At 42.3% G+C, this 17,086-nt stretch overlaps 3 protein-coding genes across 5 annotated transcripts in view; 1 reads left to right on the plus strand and 2 right to left on the minus strand.

Annotated features, from left to right (window-relative positions):
• The window catches only part of col2a1b (collagen, type II, alpha 1b), a 72,159-nt gene extending 68,704 nt beyond the window's left edge, over positions 1-3,455 (plus strand). For both annotated transcript variants that reach the window (XM_033626350.2, XM_033626351.2), the window contains one exon: positions 282-3,455. In XM_033626350.2, the coding sequence (XP_033482241.2) occupies positions 282-428 (147 nt within the window). In that variant the 3' untranslated portion in view covers positions 429-3,455. The remainder of the gene's footprint in view (positions 1-281) is intronic.
• On the minus strand, positions 2,355-15,366 carry LOC117256592 (leucine-rich repeat-containing protein 3-like). Its single transcript, XM_033626095.2, has 3 exons — positions 13,697-15,366; positions 11,531-11,753; positions 2,355-9,535 (listed from the first exon to the last, which is right to left on the minus strand). Exon 3 carries the CDS (start codon positions 9,434-9,436, stop codon positions 8,603-8,605), a length of 834 nt encoding a protein of 277 aa, XP_033481986.2. The 5' UTR covers positions 9,437-9,535; positions 11,531-11,753; positions 13,697-15,366; the 3' UTR covers positions 2,355-8,602.
• Positions 15,367-16,308: 942 nt separating this feature from the next.
• The window catches only part of myg1 (myg1 exonuclease), a 37,877-nt gene continuing 37,099 nt past the window's right edge, over positions 16,309-17,086 (minus strand). The window contains exons 7-8 of one of the 2 annotated variants that reach the window (XM_033625976.2): positions 16,669-16,858; positions 16,309-16,564 (exon numbers count right to left, since the gene is read on the minus strand). In XM_033625976.2, coding sequence (XP_033481867.1) covers positions 16,672-16,858 — 187 coding nt within the window. In that variant the 3' untranslated portion in view covers positions 16,309-16,564; positions 16,669-16,671. Of the gene's footprint in view, positions 16,859-17,086 lie in introns of both variants that reach the window. The other variant, XM_033625975.2, reaches the window with a different exon arrangement.

The raw sequence follows: 17,086 nt of genomic DNA on the forward strand, positions 1-17,086 counted from the left end.
TTTGACATGCAGAAAGCCACACAGCAACTCTTTAGCACGGAAGTGAAGGTTTTTCCCCTCGGTGTAAAATATTATGTGGCGTTTTGTGAGCATTTCCACAAATACCATCTGTATCTTTGATATAATCATATTGAAATTACTCAATTCACTTTCCCTTCATGATGGACAGCATCCTCTCTCTCTCCAGTGTTTAGTCAGCTCACAAAACCAATTAATTCTGTGCAATTTTGGAGAAAGTCATAGGTTATCTAACAGCCAGTGTGTTTCCTCCCTCTGCACAGAAACACACGGGACAGTGGGGCAAGACAGTGATTGAATACAGATCGCAGAAGACCTCTCGTCTGCCCATTGTAGACATTGCCCCCATGGATATTGGTGGAGCAGACCAGGAGTTCGGAGTGGAAGTCGGGGCGGTCTGCTTCTTGTAAAGAGCGAGGGATCGAAAAGAAGACAGAGAAGAAGTGGAAATTTGCAAGAAATGAAACGAAAGAGGAGCACACTTCAGAAAGAGGAGGAGAGAAAAAGAAAAAAATCAAGACACTTTTTTTAAAATGGGACTTTTTTTCTAAGTAAAAAAGTGCTTTTTCCAAGTCGAACTCCGTAGGATATCTGCACTGAATGGCACCAGCAACTGTCATCTGTGATCCATCCAGCATTGCACCCTGCCCCCTATGGACTCCCCAAAAGCCCCCACTTCACCCTGGGTGAACAGCAACCCCCATCAACATCACCTCCCCCACCCCATGAACAAGATGGAGGAAGTATGAGGAGAGTAGGGGAACATACCAGGGAACTAGAGAGAGAAAAATGTGCTGGTGTTATTTATTTATTGTTTAGGTTTGGGTCCCCGGTGTGATAGGACTGAATTTGTTGCTAAGTGATAAAAAAGCCCACTTACACATATTTAAACAAATAACCATATCCACCAGCTTCCTCTCCTACTTCCTCCTCTTTTCTAATCACCCCCACCACTCCTGTACCATCTCCACTAAAGCATACATATCTCTTTGAAACCAAAAATCTAGCTTCATAGAAAGTGCAGGTGTTCCTATTTCTACCACCACAGTGTGTATCAAAAAGTTACTGTGTATTATAATAAAAGTCAATGGTGCTATTGTTGTAAAACAGTCTGTATTTTTTAAAAACAACCAGATACTCAAATGTAGTGATCTGTATATATGTATATATATGTATATGTGTGTATACATATATATACAGTTTCTCAGAGAGAGCATTTCGCCCTGGGATTTTTTGATTTCAGGGTGATAAATGTCCCTGCCTCGCCCCACCCTCCTGCTTCAACCCCCACAAATGTGCCCATGATGATTTTTCACGATCACGCCATGTCCAATTTTGAGTTAATACTAAATTTCCTTTTTTAGTTTTGATATTTTAAAGCTACCTCACACTAAAAAAACATGACAAATCAAACTGAGGCCTTCTCCCCCTGAAGCTTTGTATACAAAACCCTTCATTTTCATATAAATATGACCATTAGGAGCTCGGTCATGAAAGCCCACTCTGCTGCCCCCACCCGCCTACGCATTTGCTGTGACCCCCATCCCTCTCTACTTCCTCCCATCAGTCCCCTCACACAGGGCGTGCCCTCTGCCTCGGCGCACACACTCTCACTCACACACACTTGAAGAGATCCAGTGTTTGACTTTGTTGCTCCAGTTCCGCAGCCAGCGCAGAGGGCTCGTTTGTGTGAGGTTGTGTATATTTTTTATTATTAATAATAGTATTATTATTAATAATAATAGCATTATTATATTATTATTATGATCATGACTTGTTTTTGTTACGTTTTAATTAATGTAAATTGGAAATAAAAGACAAAACCAAGTAACAGGCTGAAGTTGCTTTTTATTTATGTCCTGTTTTTGTTCTCCCCCCTGTTGAAAGATCTGGGGCAGTCAGTGGTTTGGACTCATCCCTAAGGAAATTCATTTTGAAAAAAAAAAAAAAAGTCACATCTAAACATTTCACTGTGCCCTGCTGCCACTGTGTTTTTGTGGTGATGTCCGGATTATATTTCCAGGGGGAGAAACACCTCGGAGAGATGAATAAATGCGGGGGCCATTTTTGATTTTGTTGGTGATTTGTGGAGCCAAAAAAAAAGGAAAAGTTGAAGGTGGAGGTGGTGAAAGTCTATATCATGTACTTCTTTTATATATGTAAGATAGTTCTTCAATCATTTCCTTTAGCTTTAACGCATGGTAGAGTAGAAATAGGAAACACTGCCGACCATGATTAGCTCGTTCTGTGAATTCATAATGTCTTCCTGTACTTCTACACTTCTCTATATCTTCCTGCCTTTTTTCAACTTACAGTAGCAATAAAAGGTAGAAGCATTTCTATGAACAAAGTAGAGCAATGTTTCTTTTATTTATTTTTTCATATATTTGTTGTTTTTCCTAAAATCACCTTTTGATAGCTCATTTAATGCAATGGTTTCCGATCTATGACTTTATCCTTGTTTGAATAATTATTGGCATACAAACAGGAGAGAAAACATCACTGGGACAGAAACACGTCACCAATAAAAAGAATACCTGCAGAAAAATCTACACACAGAGGGCATGCTTGTTTCTTGATCAGCATCGATGTAGTTTAAAAGCCAAAGTAGTTTAGAGATTGTATTAAAGGGTCTGAGATGCATTTGGAGAAACTGACACATTAACATTAGATGTTGTGACAGACAGATAAACATTCAGGAAAGTATGTAAAGTTACACCAACAGTGCATCACAAGTTTATCCACAGAGACAGAACAAATATCCAACTTCTTTTTTCCACTCTTTTAGCCTGTGGTCTACCAACCAAAACCAGGTTTTAACATGGACCAGTTATCATAACAACATCGACATTTTTGTACTCACAGTTGAACTGACTCTAGCTCTAATTCACAGTATTTCTTCATCCTGAACAACGTTAACTTCAACCAGTCTTTCTCTGTAAATTACAAAGCACACACACACATTTAGCACAGTACACTACACAGAAAGATGTCTTATTCTAGGTTTTGCCTCAGCTCACCACTTTCCCAACTCAATTTTTGATAAAATGGGGCACTAATGTTTTATTACATGTATGAACATTTATAAGTTTGCAAAACAAACCTGTCGCGGATTAAAGACACACGGCTGAGAGTCTACAGCCATGCTAGCGTCCCTGTGACGCTGCACTTCGGCACCATGGTGCACTGAGCTAAATGCTAATGTCAGCATACTAACATGCTCATGATAACAATGCTAACATGCGGATGTTTAGCAGGTTTAGTGTTTACCATGTTAACCAACCTAGCTTGTTAGCATGCTAAAGTTGGTTGTTAGCACTAAATACAGAGAAAAACAAAAAAAAGACATCGCTGAAGTTATTAGAGTTCATCTAGAGGGGAACATTAACATCTGTACCAAATTTAATCCATCCAATACATGACCAACAGTTCCCCCCTATAGGGCCGCGCTGCTAGCATGGCTAAAAACATGCTGGTAAACCAGTGGTTCCCAATCTATTTGGCTTGTGACCCCTTTAAACAAAAGTTACGATGGCGTGTGACACTCCTATAGCCTTATGCCGCATTTGTTTGGCAATCCAGGCCGGTCGTTCCTTGTCGAATTTATATGAACGTATGACACGTCTGATCTGAATGCGTTTCATTGCAACAGTTCGGAAAACACGGCGGCCTGCCATAAGTTTGTTTTTGTTTGCATGGTTGCTGAGCAACGGAGATTTTGCTGGTTCAAACGACTTTAGGCTACAACGGGCTTGCACAGACTTTTTTTCCAACACAAATCAACAGTGGAAATAGAAATGCCATTGCAAAGTACTTGTATGATTTTTACAACACAAACGTTTAATTAAACAGCATATATGAGGACAAATTGAGGACAAATAACTTTGTTTACCATTCACAATGTGTGCAGCCATCTTCGTCGTGACGTCAATTCTACCGACTCGGTCTACCTGGACCTTGCCCGAGTTTGATGACGAGACCTCCGGGTAGAACGGGTGTTCTTTTGTACCTTTCCGGACTGGAAACCGTATCAATCCTAGTTCCGGCTACCAGTAGAATGCAGCATTAATCTCTTAGATAGCCAATAAAGTGGTGCAGGAATGAGTCCTAAAACATTAAAATGAGTTAGCATTTTAGCCCTCCCAAATTTCTCATCTTGAAGTTAATGGATTTTTTTGCATGGGTTTTAGGGTTAGATGCCTGAAATAAGGTCTGTGGTTAACACAAGCTTAAGATATTTACATGTTTTGTTCTACGACATAAAATATGTCAGTAAATACCCCGCTCAGTTTGAAGCTTTTACGTGTCTTAAAAAAGGCGGTTGCTAACAAGTAGGTGACTACAGAACGTCATCACGCCGAACACAGCTTTACAGCTTTGAGGTTAATTAATGAGGTTAATTGATTAAAAGATTATTTTGCTAGTCAAGAAAGTTGCAGTTCCTCTGTTGAAGGCTGTGAAAATATATAATGAGAATGACCACCCAGAAGTCACATAAATAACATCATAATTTTATCTCACTGAAGCTGTGATACCTGTGTGTGTCGTACCCAGCAGGGTGTATTCACGTAAGTGATAGGTCTTGCTTGTTCTTTTACTTCCCAACTGATAAAAAGACCAGAAGTCACTGGATAAAACACACCAGGTAAGATGATGTTACATTTGTGCCAAGGTAACGGACTTGTGGGTGTTGGTGCCATGTAGTGTGCCAGATAAGAGATTAACTACAACAAACCTAAAGTGCGACTTTCTTGGCTTGCAAAATTACCTTTTAATTTGACAAACATCATATGTGTAATTCATGGTACACTTTAAACAGGACCAAAAAATAATTTGTCTCTTTCAATTGCCTGACATATCTTTTTCCAAAATAAGTTCCAGGCTTCTGGGAAATGCACCAGGCTTTGAAGCCATTTTTTGTGGAAGGAGAGGGACTTTGTCTTACTATATCTGCTTGACCAAAGAGTGATTATTTTCCTGTTTTGTTTAAATATTTGTAAAAGGTTAGAAACTCTTTGGACTTCAGTGTATTACAAGAAAAAGTGAAGTTAATTTTGTGTTGTAAAAATATGTTCTTCCTGTTTTAATATCCTGTCAATAATCTCGTGACCCTTCACACTGAATTTGTGAGCTCTTGTTGGGGTCCTGATCCTCAGATTGGGAACCACTTTCCCGAACACACATTAAATGTTGCTGACTATCAAGCTGAGAGAGACCTTTTACAGTTTCTATCTGTAAACATTGAAAAATGACAAATGCTCATACATTAATCACACAATACACCCTCTTCTCAGAGAATAATGCTCCACTCAAGTGAAATCAAAATAAGTGGCTGTTGCTCAGTCAGGCTTTGTTTCATAGTCAGTGCACATAGAGTATATGCATCAGGAATGGCATTAATCTTGACATTACAGGCGTTAAATGTACTAACTGAGGAAAATATTCCATTTATTAACAAAATGTTTTTGCTTATTTTTTACAGTGGCTTGAAAAGGAATCAATTATGATAAAGCCGATGTGGAAAATGGGAGACGGGACAATTTGTACACAGCAATCAGTGCAGAGAGGACTGAAAGGAGGACTCGAGAGATTAATTACAGCTAAACTAACAGCTTCTCTCGGGATAAATGGCTATACTAATCTAATTTATGACAACGATCCATTTCTAAATCTAGCTGAAAAATTCTCTGTACCAATCAGTGACAAGCTGTCCAGATATTTTAGAGCTGATTGCTGCAGCTTGGAGACAAAACAGTTCACCTGCAGCTCTAATGGCTTCCTGAGAGGACTAAATTTAGATCAGCAGTTCTCCACTGGCACCGAAACCACTGGCTTAGTGACCGTGGATTGGGACAGGCCTAAATAGCATCCGTGCAAAATCAATGTTATCAAAGTAAAAATGGCCCGTAACAATGCGCGAAAACACTCCACACACACTCGCACACGCACAAACGAAACAAGCAATTAGATGAGGACACACATTTGAATTTGCACGCTCTCCCTCTTTGACCTGGTACACACACTCCAGCTGATTACTGGCTTTCAAGTTTTCATTAACGGTCAGTTGGTCAAAGACTCCTAATTAGCGCTTAATGAAAGATAAAAGACCACAGTATGGGGCATGGAGGGAGAAGAATAGAGAAGGAAAGAAGGAGTGCAGAGGGAGATGGAAGGTTATAAAAGTTCAAAGAACTTCCTTTTTTTCCTCCAAAGACTTACGTCATCCTTTCATCTTCTACTGCTGAACTTTTCATTTTCACTCTTTTCTTTCAGTGCACAATGAGTACACAAATATTCTTCATTAAAGGGACAGTGTTTAAGATTTACGGGGATTTAGTGGCATCTAGTGGTGATGACTGCCGACTGCAACCAGCTAAAACTTCTCTCGGTTAGAATTCCTTCAGTGTTCATTGTTCAGGAGGTTTTCAGGAGCTGAATTATCCACATAGGTCTCCTCCTCTCCAAAACAAACAGACACAGTGATTTAAAAATCAGGGTTTCTCCTCCACTGTTTGGGACACAGATGGGCTGCTAGCACCACACCTACTAATGTGAGCTCGCCTTTTTTCTCTGATAACTTAAGATCCAATTAAGAGGCTTTTACCAGGAGCCGAATTATCCACAGTAGTCTCGCCACCAGACAATCAGAGATCTCCGCCTTCTGATAGTCTGGGGACACTCCTTTCTAAAGTGTGTTTAACACACCAGCGAAAACGGCCGGCAACAAAGCAACACCTCTTGCATTTTTGAAAAGGACACGCCTTCTCGGAAACGTGCGCTCCCCCTTTTCTCGTCCGCAAGGAAACAAACACACAGAGAGCTTGAAAATGGATGCCGAGAGATTAACGTGTTATCAAACGTGTGCTCATCTGTGTGCTCATCAGTGAAGAAAATATTTTTTCCAGCGGATGCCTTAGTTACAACATGATTGAGCTAACTCGAGTAGTTTCATGTCGTATCCGACAACGGGAGGCTTTTAACAGATGACGTCCTGATGTTAGCTTTGCTGCTAGTGTTAGCTGTCCCTGTCAGCTGCAGCCACTGATGCTTTCTAGACATCGTGATTTCCCAAAACTGAATAAATACCACACATAGCAACACAAAACTGCTTTGCTAGCCAATCATGTTGTAACTAAGATATCCGCTGGAAAAGATATTTTTTTCACGGACCGTTTAATGAGTTATTACCTATTACAGACAGACATAGTAATGTTTGTTCAGTCATTGTGTTTATAGACTTTACAAACATCGGATTAGTCTAAACGGTGATACAGTGATGTGAAAAATGTGATTTATATATATATATGTAGCTAAAAGCTCTGCTGGATTTCTACCCGGAAGTATTTGTAAACAGCAAGGCGATTCCCTCTATAGTCTGGCCGGACGGATGAGTCATGGCCTTGTAAAAGATTATGTTTGTTTCTTTTAGTTGGCGAGAATGTGTCGCCACAAACGCGACAAACATCCACTAACTTTGACGGCGTTTTCTGCGAGCGCGGCTGAGCCATTTTTTACCGCTACATGTGTTTCTAGTGGGACTATGTCTACGAGCACAAGAGTTCAGCGAGCCACCGAAGGACCGCCCTGCAGATTTACTATTGGTTCTGCAACGTAGGGAGTTTTTTTAAACTCTGAAATTGTATCCGCCCATCTAAACACAAAATCAGGGAGAAAGTCATCAGTCGTTAGTTAAGCAAAGCGTCTAAAGACTGACTTGTGAGTTTATATACACAGAGGCCTTTTCCTCTCCAAAACAAAGAGACACAGTGATTTAAACCAGGAGAAACACTGAATAAAGGCGTTTCACCTTTAAAAAATAAGTGTTTCTCCTATGCTGTTAGGCATGTTACAGAAGGGCCAATAATGCAGCACCTGCCAACGTGAGCGCCCCTTTTTTTCTCTGATAACTTAAGATCCAGACAGTTAGGAGGTTTTGACTGGGAGCTGAATTATCCGCAGAGGTCTCTTCCTCTCTAAAACAAACGGACCCTGTGATTTAAACCGGTAGAAACCCTGAGTAAAGCATTTTCATATTTAAAAAATCAGTGTTTTGACGTTATTATCACAGAGGGGCTGCTAACTATGGTGGCCAATGCAAAAACATGAGATGCAAACGCAAATGGCTCTACCTAGAGCCAGTATTTGGTTTGTCCATTCCTGGCTACTGTAGAAACAAAATGGTGGACTCCATAGAAAAGGAGCCGCTTCCTATGCAGATATAAGCAGCTCATTCTAAGGTAACAAAAACACAATTATTCTTATTTTCAGGTGACTATATGCGACAGAAATCATACCTATTATATTCCATTTCTGGCAATATATCCCCTAAATCCCACACACTGTACCTTTAAATTAAGAAAAGTATAATAGGTAAAGAAATCTAAAGAACAATGTGGTAGGTGGGCTCAATTGTAACAAATATAAAGAAATATTACAGTCACAAAAGACAGCTGTAAAGGGTTCATTTCCTCTGGATGAGCATCTTCCAGTAACTCCATATAGCAAGTTGTGGAATTTTATCAGTCGCTCTCCATAAAAATTCCATTTTCATGTTATTCCATTGAAGTTGAAGCTGAGCAGGAGTTTAGAAACCAGTGCTCAGAGTGTCTGTCTCTGTGGGGGTCTTGCGTGGGCTGGGCAGGCTCTTCAGGTACTCCAAATGCCTGCGGGCCTCAGCTTGGTTCTGCCTCACGTAGTACACGACATACACGATGACCATGAAGAACCATACAAACATTGTCACCAGCATGGCTACATCAGTGGTTTTCCTCTGCAGGCTGCAGAAATTCACCCCAGAATCCAACAGTTTGACCATCGGTTGACCTGCGTGCTCGCCCTGTGACCCCGGGTCCTCCCACCTGCTGCCCTCACCCACCCCCCTCACAGAGCTCTCACAAACAATCCCATTCACTGTCTCGGGCTCCAGGTACAGAGTCTCCATCAGCTCCTGGAGGGCGCAGTCACAGTGCCAGGGGTTGTGGTAGAGGCGTGTCTTTGCACGGGTGGAGCCGAACTCCTCCTTGCTGGCCTGCCTCAGCTGGTTGTGTGAGAGGTCGAGCAGGCGGAGCTCGGGACCCAGGTGCTGCAGGGCCCCCGAGGCGAGTGAGTCGATGCGGTTGTGGGAAAGGTACAGGTCACGCAGGTGGACCAGATCGCTGAAGGCACTCTGGGGGATGTTTCGGATGTAGTTGCGTTCCAGATGGAGGGAGACAGTATCTGGTGGGATCCCCTCTGGGATTTCCCGCAGCCCGGCGTCTGAGCACAGCACCGTGGCCGTGTCCCAGGCACAGTGGCAGCTGTCCGGGCACTGGGGGAACACTTGGCCCCACAGAGCCGAGAACAGGAGCGAGACGCGCAGCCATGAATGAAAATGCACTCCTTTACCTCTCTGTCTTCCTCCACTGACGATGGTAGACATCTCTCCTTGTGCCAGCCTGTGCACATCGCCTCACCATAGCACCCTGACACACACCAGGTCCCAATCACACACACACACAAACAGTCGCACCTGGAGGATCTGACAGATTGAGAGAAAAAAGGGGTCAGTGTGGAAAAGATGACGCTCTCTCTCTGTCTCTCTTTACAAACCCTTCAAACAAATGCAATCAAAATACTGACAGGTGAGATTATGATGCTGAGCAGGAGCAGAAAAAGGTCAGTGGGTAAAAACGCATGGAGAGACACAAAGAGGACAACCATTTCTGTTCAAGGAGACCATCCCTTGTTATTCACAGCAGCAGCAATGACAGTAAAAGTCATCTAATGAGGTTGAAACAACTCTCGTATTCCTGCATTAAAAGGACATGAATCATTATACATGATTATCTGTAGTCCTGGCTGTGTCTTTTGTGCCTCTCCAATTTGAAACCAGAAGAAAAGCATCACATTACACCCATCAATACGTGTTCATCTCATTTATCCCTCTATTTATTTTCCCATGATGCCATAGCCCCTTAATCATATTCCACGGGTGGAGACAGAGTGCACTGTAGGGATGGAGGATAGAGAAAGGGGGTGGGATCGATAGCCCCAAGTATTGCCTGCTACACTATTAACGGCAAGAACATCAATCCTGCCTGTGTCCCACAGTGTCAATAAGTGACAGAGCTGGGGAAAAAAAAATAAGCCAGCAGTGGTCTGGTGTTAGCAGCTGCTCAGCGCTCCTGCAGTGAGGAAGCAAAAGTTAAGGAAAAAAAAAAAAAAGCAATCTGGCTAGACTCTGCATCCCGCCGACAAAACCACTGGAGAATACATTACATGTGTTATGTGTGTTATGCTATTAGAGCTGCTCAGGCTCATCTGTTTTGTTTTTTTTAATCCATATGTGGGTCTGTAAATGGTGTCGGCTTATCCAGACAATCCAATCAGGCGCTTTTAGAACATTTTTGTAGGACGGAAATCAAAACACTCTCCTTGAATTGGATTAAAAGAACATCCTCTTAAATGTTAAGCACACTCTGCTTTCTTTAAAGGTATCAACACCCTCATGTGTCTCTATTGTCCTGCACGGAAAGCATATACGAACAGTGGCCTGGGTTTTGGCTGATGTGCCTTAAAATGACTCACTGATTGACTGACACAAGAGTGTAAGTTTGTTTAAACATTGAAACAAGGAGTTTGGGGTCCTCTACCAGCAAATTGTGGCATCAAACTCATCATTTCTTGCATTCCTATTCATTTAAATGCCCCAATGTCTGCTTTTTGTGCATCAATTCATGGTGTTCATGTCTTTTTGTCAAACTTAAAGTCCTCTGCTACTTTTATGTTGTCACTGCACATGTTCTAAATATTAAGAGGGACACGTCCCCTCGCACACACCCAAAATCTACACCCATGGACAGACAGCCCTGGTCCAGTGTGTTTTATAAGCATAAGTGAGGATTTAGTCCACCACTCATTAACCAGCCCGTTATTAACGTCCTGAATGCAGATGCATGCAAATCCCCAATTAAGAAAAATAATCATCATGAATGTGAATGGGAATGAGAAAGGTTTGCAAAGACAGGGTTGGGAGCAGAGAGGGACTCCCAAAGCAAATACAGATGGCACAGTGTGTTACTGCTGCAGTTTCCAATTATTTTTAATATTCCTCCTTCATTCTTAAAGTAAAGGGCATCATTTAAATGAGAAAATAACCCAGAGACTCTGCTCCCTGAGTCTGCTCCAGGATCAGACCTGATCAGATTAACCTGCACTGATATCAGAACATTTACCAAGACATGTTGTTTATTGTAAATTAGGGACATTAATGTGGGGGGAAGCAGGTCAACTGGACAGTCGGGAGGCAATGAAACCTCTGTATTAGCTTTTCGGTAAATGAAAGCGACTTTTGGGTGACAAAAATGAAGTTTGTGAAGGGTTAAAATAAAGCTTTCTCTCTGTTATTAAAAAGTTAATGCGAATTAAATACACTATAAGCGACTGCAACAACAATGTGCTCACGATTGCCACATAAGAATATAACAGTGACTTATTTTATATACATAAAAGACATAATTATACACAAACTTACCTGTGAAACTGTTTCCTGTGAAGTTTAAGATCCAGAAAACGGATAAAGATATTTTTCTGTCTTTGTTTTAGACTCCGTTTGCAGTTTTCCTCCGGTTTCCTCCCGACAGCTCACAGGACACCTTCCTCCTCTCCTTTAATGTTGATTATGGACAAACTCTGTGAGGAGCATCAGAGGTGGATCCGTGTGGTGTGTCGCCTGCAGACGGCTTCATCATCCCCGCCTGTCGTAACACAGAGTAGTTATAGCAACTAAGATGTGGGGCAAACTCTCTCCTCTCCCTCCCTCTCCCTCTTGGAGTGCACGTGTGATTGTGTGCGCGCGTGTGTACGAGACAAGAGACCAACACGAGGTGTGTCACCAGGAGTCCTTGTTGTCTCCACACATGGCATCAGTCCCTCGGATTTCTGGGAAGACACGGGCTATACCTCCATATGAGATATTAACTTAATTACCTATAGGTGTAATTTGATTCTTGCTGTCTGCGCTTCCTGCAGAGCTTGATTGAATCCCAGGAGGGTCCAGGTGAAGACACATTTACACTGTGCGGTTTTTTATACCTGTAATATGAAACCTCACCTGTAAACAGGCTGTTTAGGAAAGTATTATTTTCCATTTGAGGCTGTCATGGTGAGACAAATAGGATAAGTGAGTGATAGGGCTGAAAGGAAACATTAAAGGGAGGGTGTGTCTCCTTCAGTCACTCATGTGTTATTTATCCAGATTAAATATCAGAGGTCACAAAAGAGAGAAGACCTTATCTATCAAAACTATAGAGATGAATATCACAATAAAAATGAGAGACTGACACAAACATATAAGTAACGCCACTCAGTGTTGGGAGGTTACTTTCCAAATGAAACAGGTTACAGAATCCTATTTATCCTATTAAAAAGGTATTAAGTATTTTTTATTTTAATTCACCCTTCGCTAAGTCCCGCCCCTGGGTGCAGACTGGTCAATCAGAACATAGCATCAGGCGGGTCACACCAGGGTCCAACAACACAGCTGTGTGCCATTGACTCTAATGCAGTTGTTTCAGATTTCCTTCATTTTCAGGCTGGTTTTGTGGATTTGGAGCTAAATGTTGTGCCTGGGGCACGTCGTGTATTAATGATACTCATTACCTGGAGAGGTTGGAAAAAGATATACGTTTCTTCCCTGTTCCAAAACCAAAATCAAACCCTGAAAAGTGTAGGGTTAGCTAGCTAGCTACTGAAGATATAGTCTACTGAATGTATACACATGCTGCTTTTACTTTTTAATGATTATAACAGTGAAACAAAGACCGACCCTGCTGTACAGGAACCAGTGAAGGGAAGCAGGGAAACTTTGCTGATATTCAACCAGCTGTGTGTCATCACATTGTGCGCAGATGAATGTTGTTTGACATTCCAAATAGCCAACATCTATAACAGCTAAATCTGGGCCAGATATGGCAAAAATCAACAGGCAAAGGTGGCTCACATTGGCATCGTGGAGCTGGAACGCAGCAGAGTCAGACGGCACTCAGCCACAAATCATTCTTAGGTTTACTTCCTTAGGTTTACACAACAAAAGCATGTTGTTTGATTTAAAAAAAAAAACATAATGGTTGGCTGATCCGCACAAAGCGATCTTTCTTGCTCCTTGTACTGCAGTTGTTGCCCAGAGCTTCAAGAAACGCCACCAGGGCCACTCATACTGCCACTAAAGGGTGCCTCTGTGCATCAGTGTCTAATGCTGGTGGGCCACTGACAAAGCGTCGGTATTTGACAAGTTGGGAGTGAGACTGGGTTGATGTAACCCCTTTGTAGTCACCAATATTTTATTAGTAACTGTAATTGAATTAGATTTTTTTCCCCAGTTACTGTAACAGTTTACAATAACTTTTATTTCGCAATTTTAATCCATATGTATTGTAGTGTAATATGTAACTAGTTAGTCCCTGACACTGACGCCACTACATGCATACAAATTCATACATTCACAAACACGGACAGGTTGGACATGAGGCAGCCTTGACACCCACTCACACACTTACCAAGGTCACAAATTTCCATATGAATAACAAGAACATAAACACAAACACACACACTGTGACACAAATTACCCATAGTATACAGAATATGTTATTCATGGTGGTTTAGGATGAGTGCCCTGCTCTTCTATTTTTTTTTTTCTTACCATGAGCAGTAAGAAATATCTGCCGCTCTACAGAAGAGCCCTCAGGGGGGGAAGGATGGGTCTGACAGGCATGATGGCACCTCGTATCCCTCCTCTGGCTCCCCAGCCTGTCCTGCTCCCGTCAAACCTGCTCAAAAACACTGACATTTCCACTCCTGACAAATACAATACACAGTGCTGCGAGTATAATTTACAACAAATTTTTGGGAATGTTTTGCCCTTGACTAGTGATTGTCCTCCTGGTTGTCAAAGACGGGGCTGCGGACGAGCTTAGTTTTGTGGTTTCTCGGATACAAAACACGAGACAAAGGGGTGCATAATGAGACAGCACATGATGACACAGAAAAAAAATTCACCCCACAAAAAAACAGTATTACACATTGCCTGTTTTTTCAGGTCCCTGAATAGCCTGATGATGGGTGAGAAGTTCAAATTGCAGCAAGAAAATGGGAGAAATAAAATGAGCTGAGGGAGTTGGTTATGTAGCGTCTTTTTGGATGTTCTCAGAGGAAGCAGTTCAAAAAGATGTACTTGCCTAGGAGCATTTTGTTGATGGCGATGTTGACAATGTGAACTCTACCGGAAAACCTGACTTCAGTGAAGTGAAGCAGTTTGGCATCATCTGTTTAGTTTGGCTGTAGTCCTCGGAGGGGAGAAGTGAATGAACCTTGCACAAATTTGTAAACAGATAGAGGCAAGTGGAAAAGATGTGACAGCCAGTGGCAGAAATTTGCTCCTCCAAAACACAAAGTGCAGGTACGGTTATGATTTTGTCTATTATCTGTGCCGTGTAAAAGAGGACAAAAACCAGAGCGTATGTGTCCTTGCTGCATGTCGAGAATGCCGGATGGAGTGGGAGAGAGGGAGATAAAAAAGCCGTGGAGCATTGCTTGTAACTAGCCTGTCATTCTCTTGGGATTGAATTCACTAACAACAGGTCAGGCTGGGGGCAGGTGTTCTGCTGAGACTCTCAGTAGCCATTTTTCCACAGCGTGGCCAACTGGGACTTGCCAAGGCTGGAGACGTCTAAAACTGCTTACGACCGAGGACCAACACAAAGGTTCAGTCTCTGCTGCTGTGTCATTAGAAACCACAATGCAGACGGAAAAAAAATATCCCTGCTGACAAAACAAAGTATTAAAAAAATGTTGCTTTGTAGGTAATTTGGGTGACAAGAAACGACTTAGTGCTGGCAAGTTTGTCCAGTTCTGTAGGGGGAAAAAACAGTGCACAGGCTAAACTTACAAAAAAATGCAGGAGAAGGCTTTTCGAGGGTGCTTTGAATTTTAAAATAGTCAGAGCATCTTGTGATTTTCAGTGCCCCTCAATCAGGCAAGTGCACTTGATCATGAATAAGCCTAGGATTGTGCATGCAAGGGTAAAGTAGTGGCTGGAAACTCAAATCAATACATATCAGGATACAAGTCCTGCTTCCATCTCATGTTTCTCTCAAAGTGTCTGTGATTAATAGCGCTGTAGTGAGTGCACCTTTAAGTGAAGTATAGGATGGGGAAAAGAGTTATCTTCTGTGTCTACCAAAACAACACAGCACAGGTTGGCACAGATTACAATACGAAGCATGTGACTGTAAAAGGCTGTCACAAATGTATATAGATTGAATTGAGACCTTGGCTAAGGTCCAGCACAATGCACAGCGCAGTAATAATACTAAAATGTGTGAGCGTGCATGTGAGGCAAAGGTAGTGTGGAAAACAAGATGTAAGAGCAGGAGTACCTTTTCAGTGCTATTCAAAATAGTTGATGCACTCTCAGCTAAAAGGAAAGTAATAAGTCAGCAGCTGAAACTTGAGACCAAATATAGATCAGATGATACACTAAGAGCTTTAATGTTATGGCCATCTATGTAAATGTCAAATGTTTGTACTTCTGAGCAGGATCCACTCCAAGCGTAACAAGCTTCTCTGTTTCAATTAAGAGTGGCGAAGAAAGGCTGTAAAAGGGTCCGCACCACTGAACACGACGAGGAAAAGAGGAAACAACATTAAAAGCTCTAAGTAACAACTCATGAATTATTTTTTTCACTCCTGTGACATTTGCATGGCGATGCCGGCACTGATGGAAATAAAATGCACGGCAATGAAATTATAGAGCAATATGTTGCACAGGGCAAGAGCGGCGGAAGGGCAGCCTCGTGGAGAATGCAATAAGGGAAGAGTAACAGGTAGAGATAAGGGGGGAAGAAAATCTGGAGTATTCATGAGAAAATTCAAGGCACATCCCCGCGACTTTATTACAGGGAAATTGACTGTACAGCTCGTCCCACTGCCAGTAACCTTGTCACGACACTGGCTGCCATACCAAGCGCCTCTTTGTGGCGTTTGGAAATTTAATTTCTCAGAATTAATCAGGCCTCATTATTGGCGCTTTGATCTGGCAGCCAGCGGAAGTAGCCTCTGTATCTCTTTGTAGTGCTACAGTTAATGTCAGCATGCTGGAAATGAAAGGGTGAACCACTGGCCAGATGTCTATATAAAATCGACCCTTGAAAGGTAAGGCCATGGTATTCACAGGCTTTGAAGACGCCGGAGTTGGATCAGCCAGACTGTGCGTTGTATTTCCTGCACGGTGAAAGAAGAGAGGTGCGAGCAGAATTGGAAAATCAGTCACTTTAATAATGGATTTATCCTCATGAAATGTTTACAAAATTTAATCCAAATAGTATTTTATTGCAAATGAACAACAAACAGACCCACATTTATGAGAAAACAGAGAAGAAGAATAACGAGCCTGTGTTGGAATATACATATTAGGGGAAGTGGTCCAAGGTTACCTGGCTGCCATTTCCATACCGTCACCATCATGGCGAGGTAGAACAGAACAACATTAGCCCTGACTGGGAAGGACAAGCTGCAAGACAGAAAACTAAGATTTAAATCCTTGCTATCCTTTCTAAAGACTGCCCCCCCCCCCCGCCCCGAGAACAAAATGTGCTGTTGGCTTTCCTCTCTGACCCTTTAGCTGCTTCCGTTTGTGGCCTGAGCGGCAGCCTGCAGGGTCCTCCGAGCCATCTCCAGGGCTCCTTCCTGGTTCTTGTTCCCGCCAATAAAGCCTCCAGCGTGGACAAAGATGCAGCCCTCGATCCCACTGAGCTCTGACAGTGCTGCATCTCGAACGCCGCGCCACTCTTCTAGCAGGGACAGCCTGGTGCAGGGAGGACAGAAGGGCATGTTGGCTTACAGATGGACACTGTGTGGTCACATGCTTATGTCCTGTTGACACTTTGGCAAAACACACTGTGCTGAACATGTATACACAACCAGGAGAACAACAGTCAAACGCAGTTCTGGACTGCTGCATAGATCATCAAATTATCCATAAAAGAACAGAATAAAACCAATATAACTCTGCAACAATTAGACAACTGACTTC

The sequence above is a fragment of the Epinephelus lanceolatus genome, chromosome 1 (assembly GCF_041903045.1).
Source record: "Epinephelus lanceolatus isolate andai-2023 chromosome 1, ASM4190304v1, whole genome shotgun sequence".
Lineage (NCBI taxonomy): Eukaryota > Metazoa > Chordata > Actinopteri > Perciformes > Serranidae > Epinephelus > Epinephelus lanceolatus.

Bases quoted from the DNA above. Each gene is read 5' to 3' on its own strand.
- LOC117256592 (XM_033626095.2), bottom strand. From the start codon at position 9,436: ATGTCTACCATCGTCAGTGGAGGAAGACAGAGAGGTAAAGGAGTGCAT.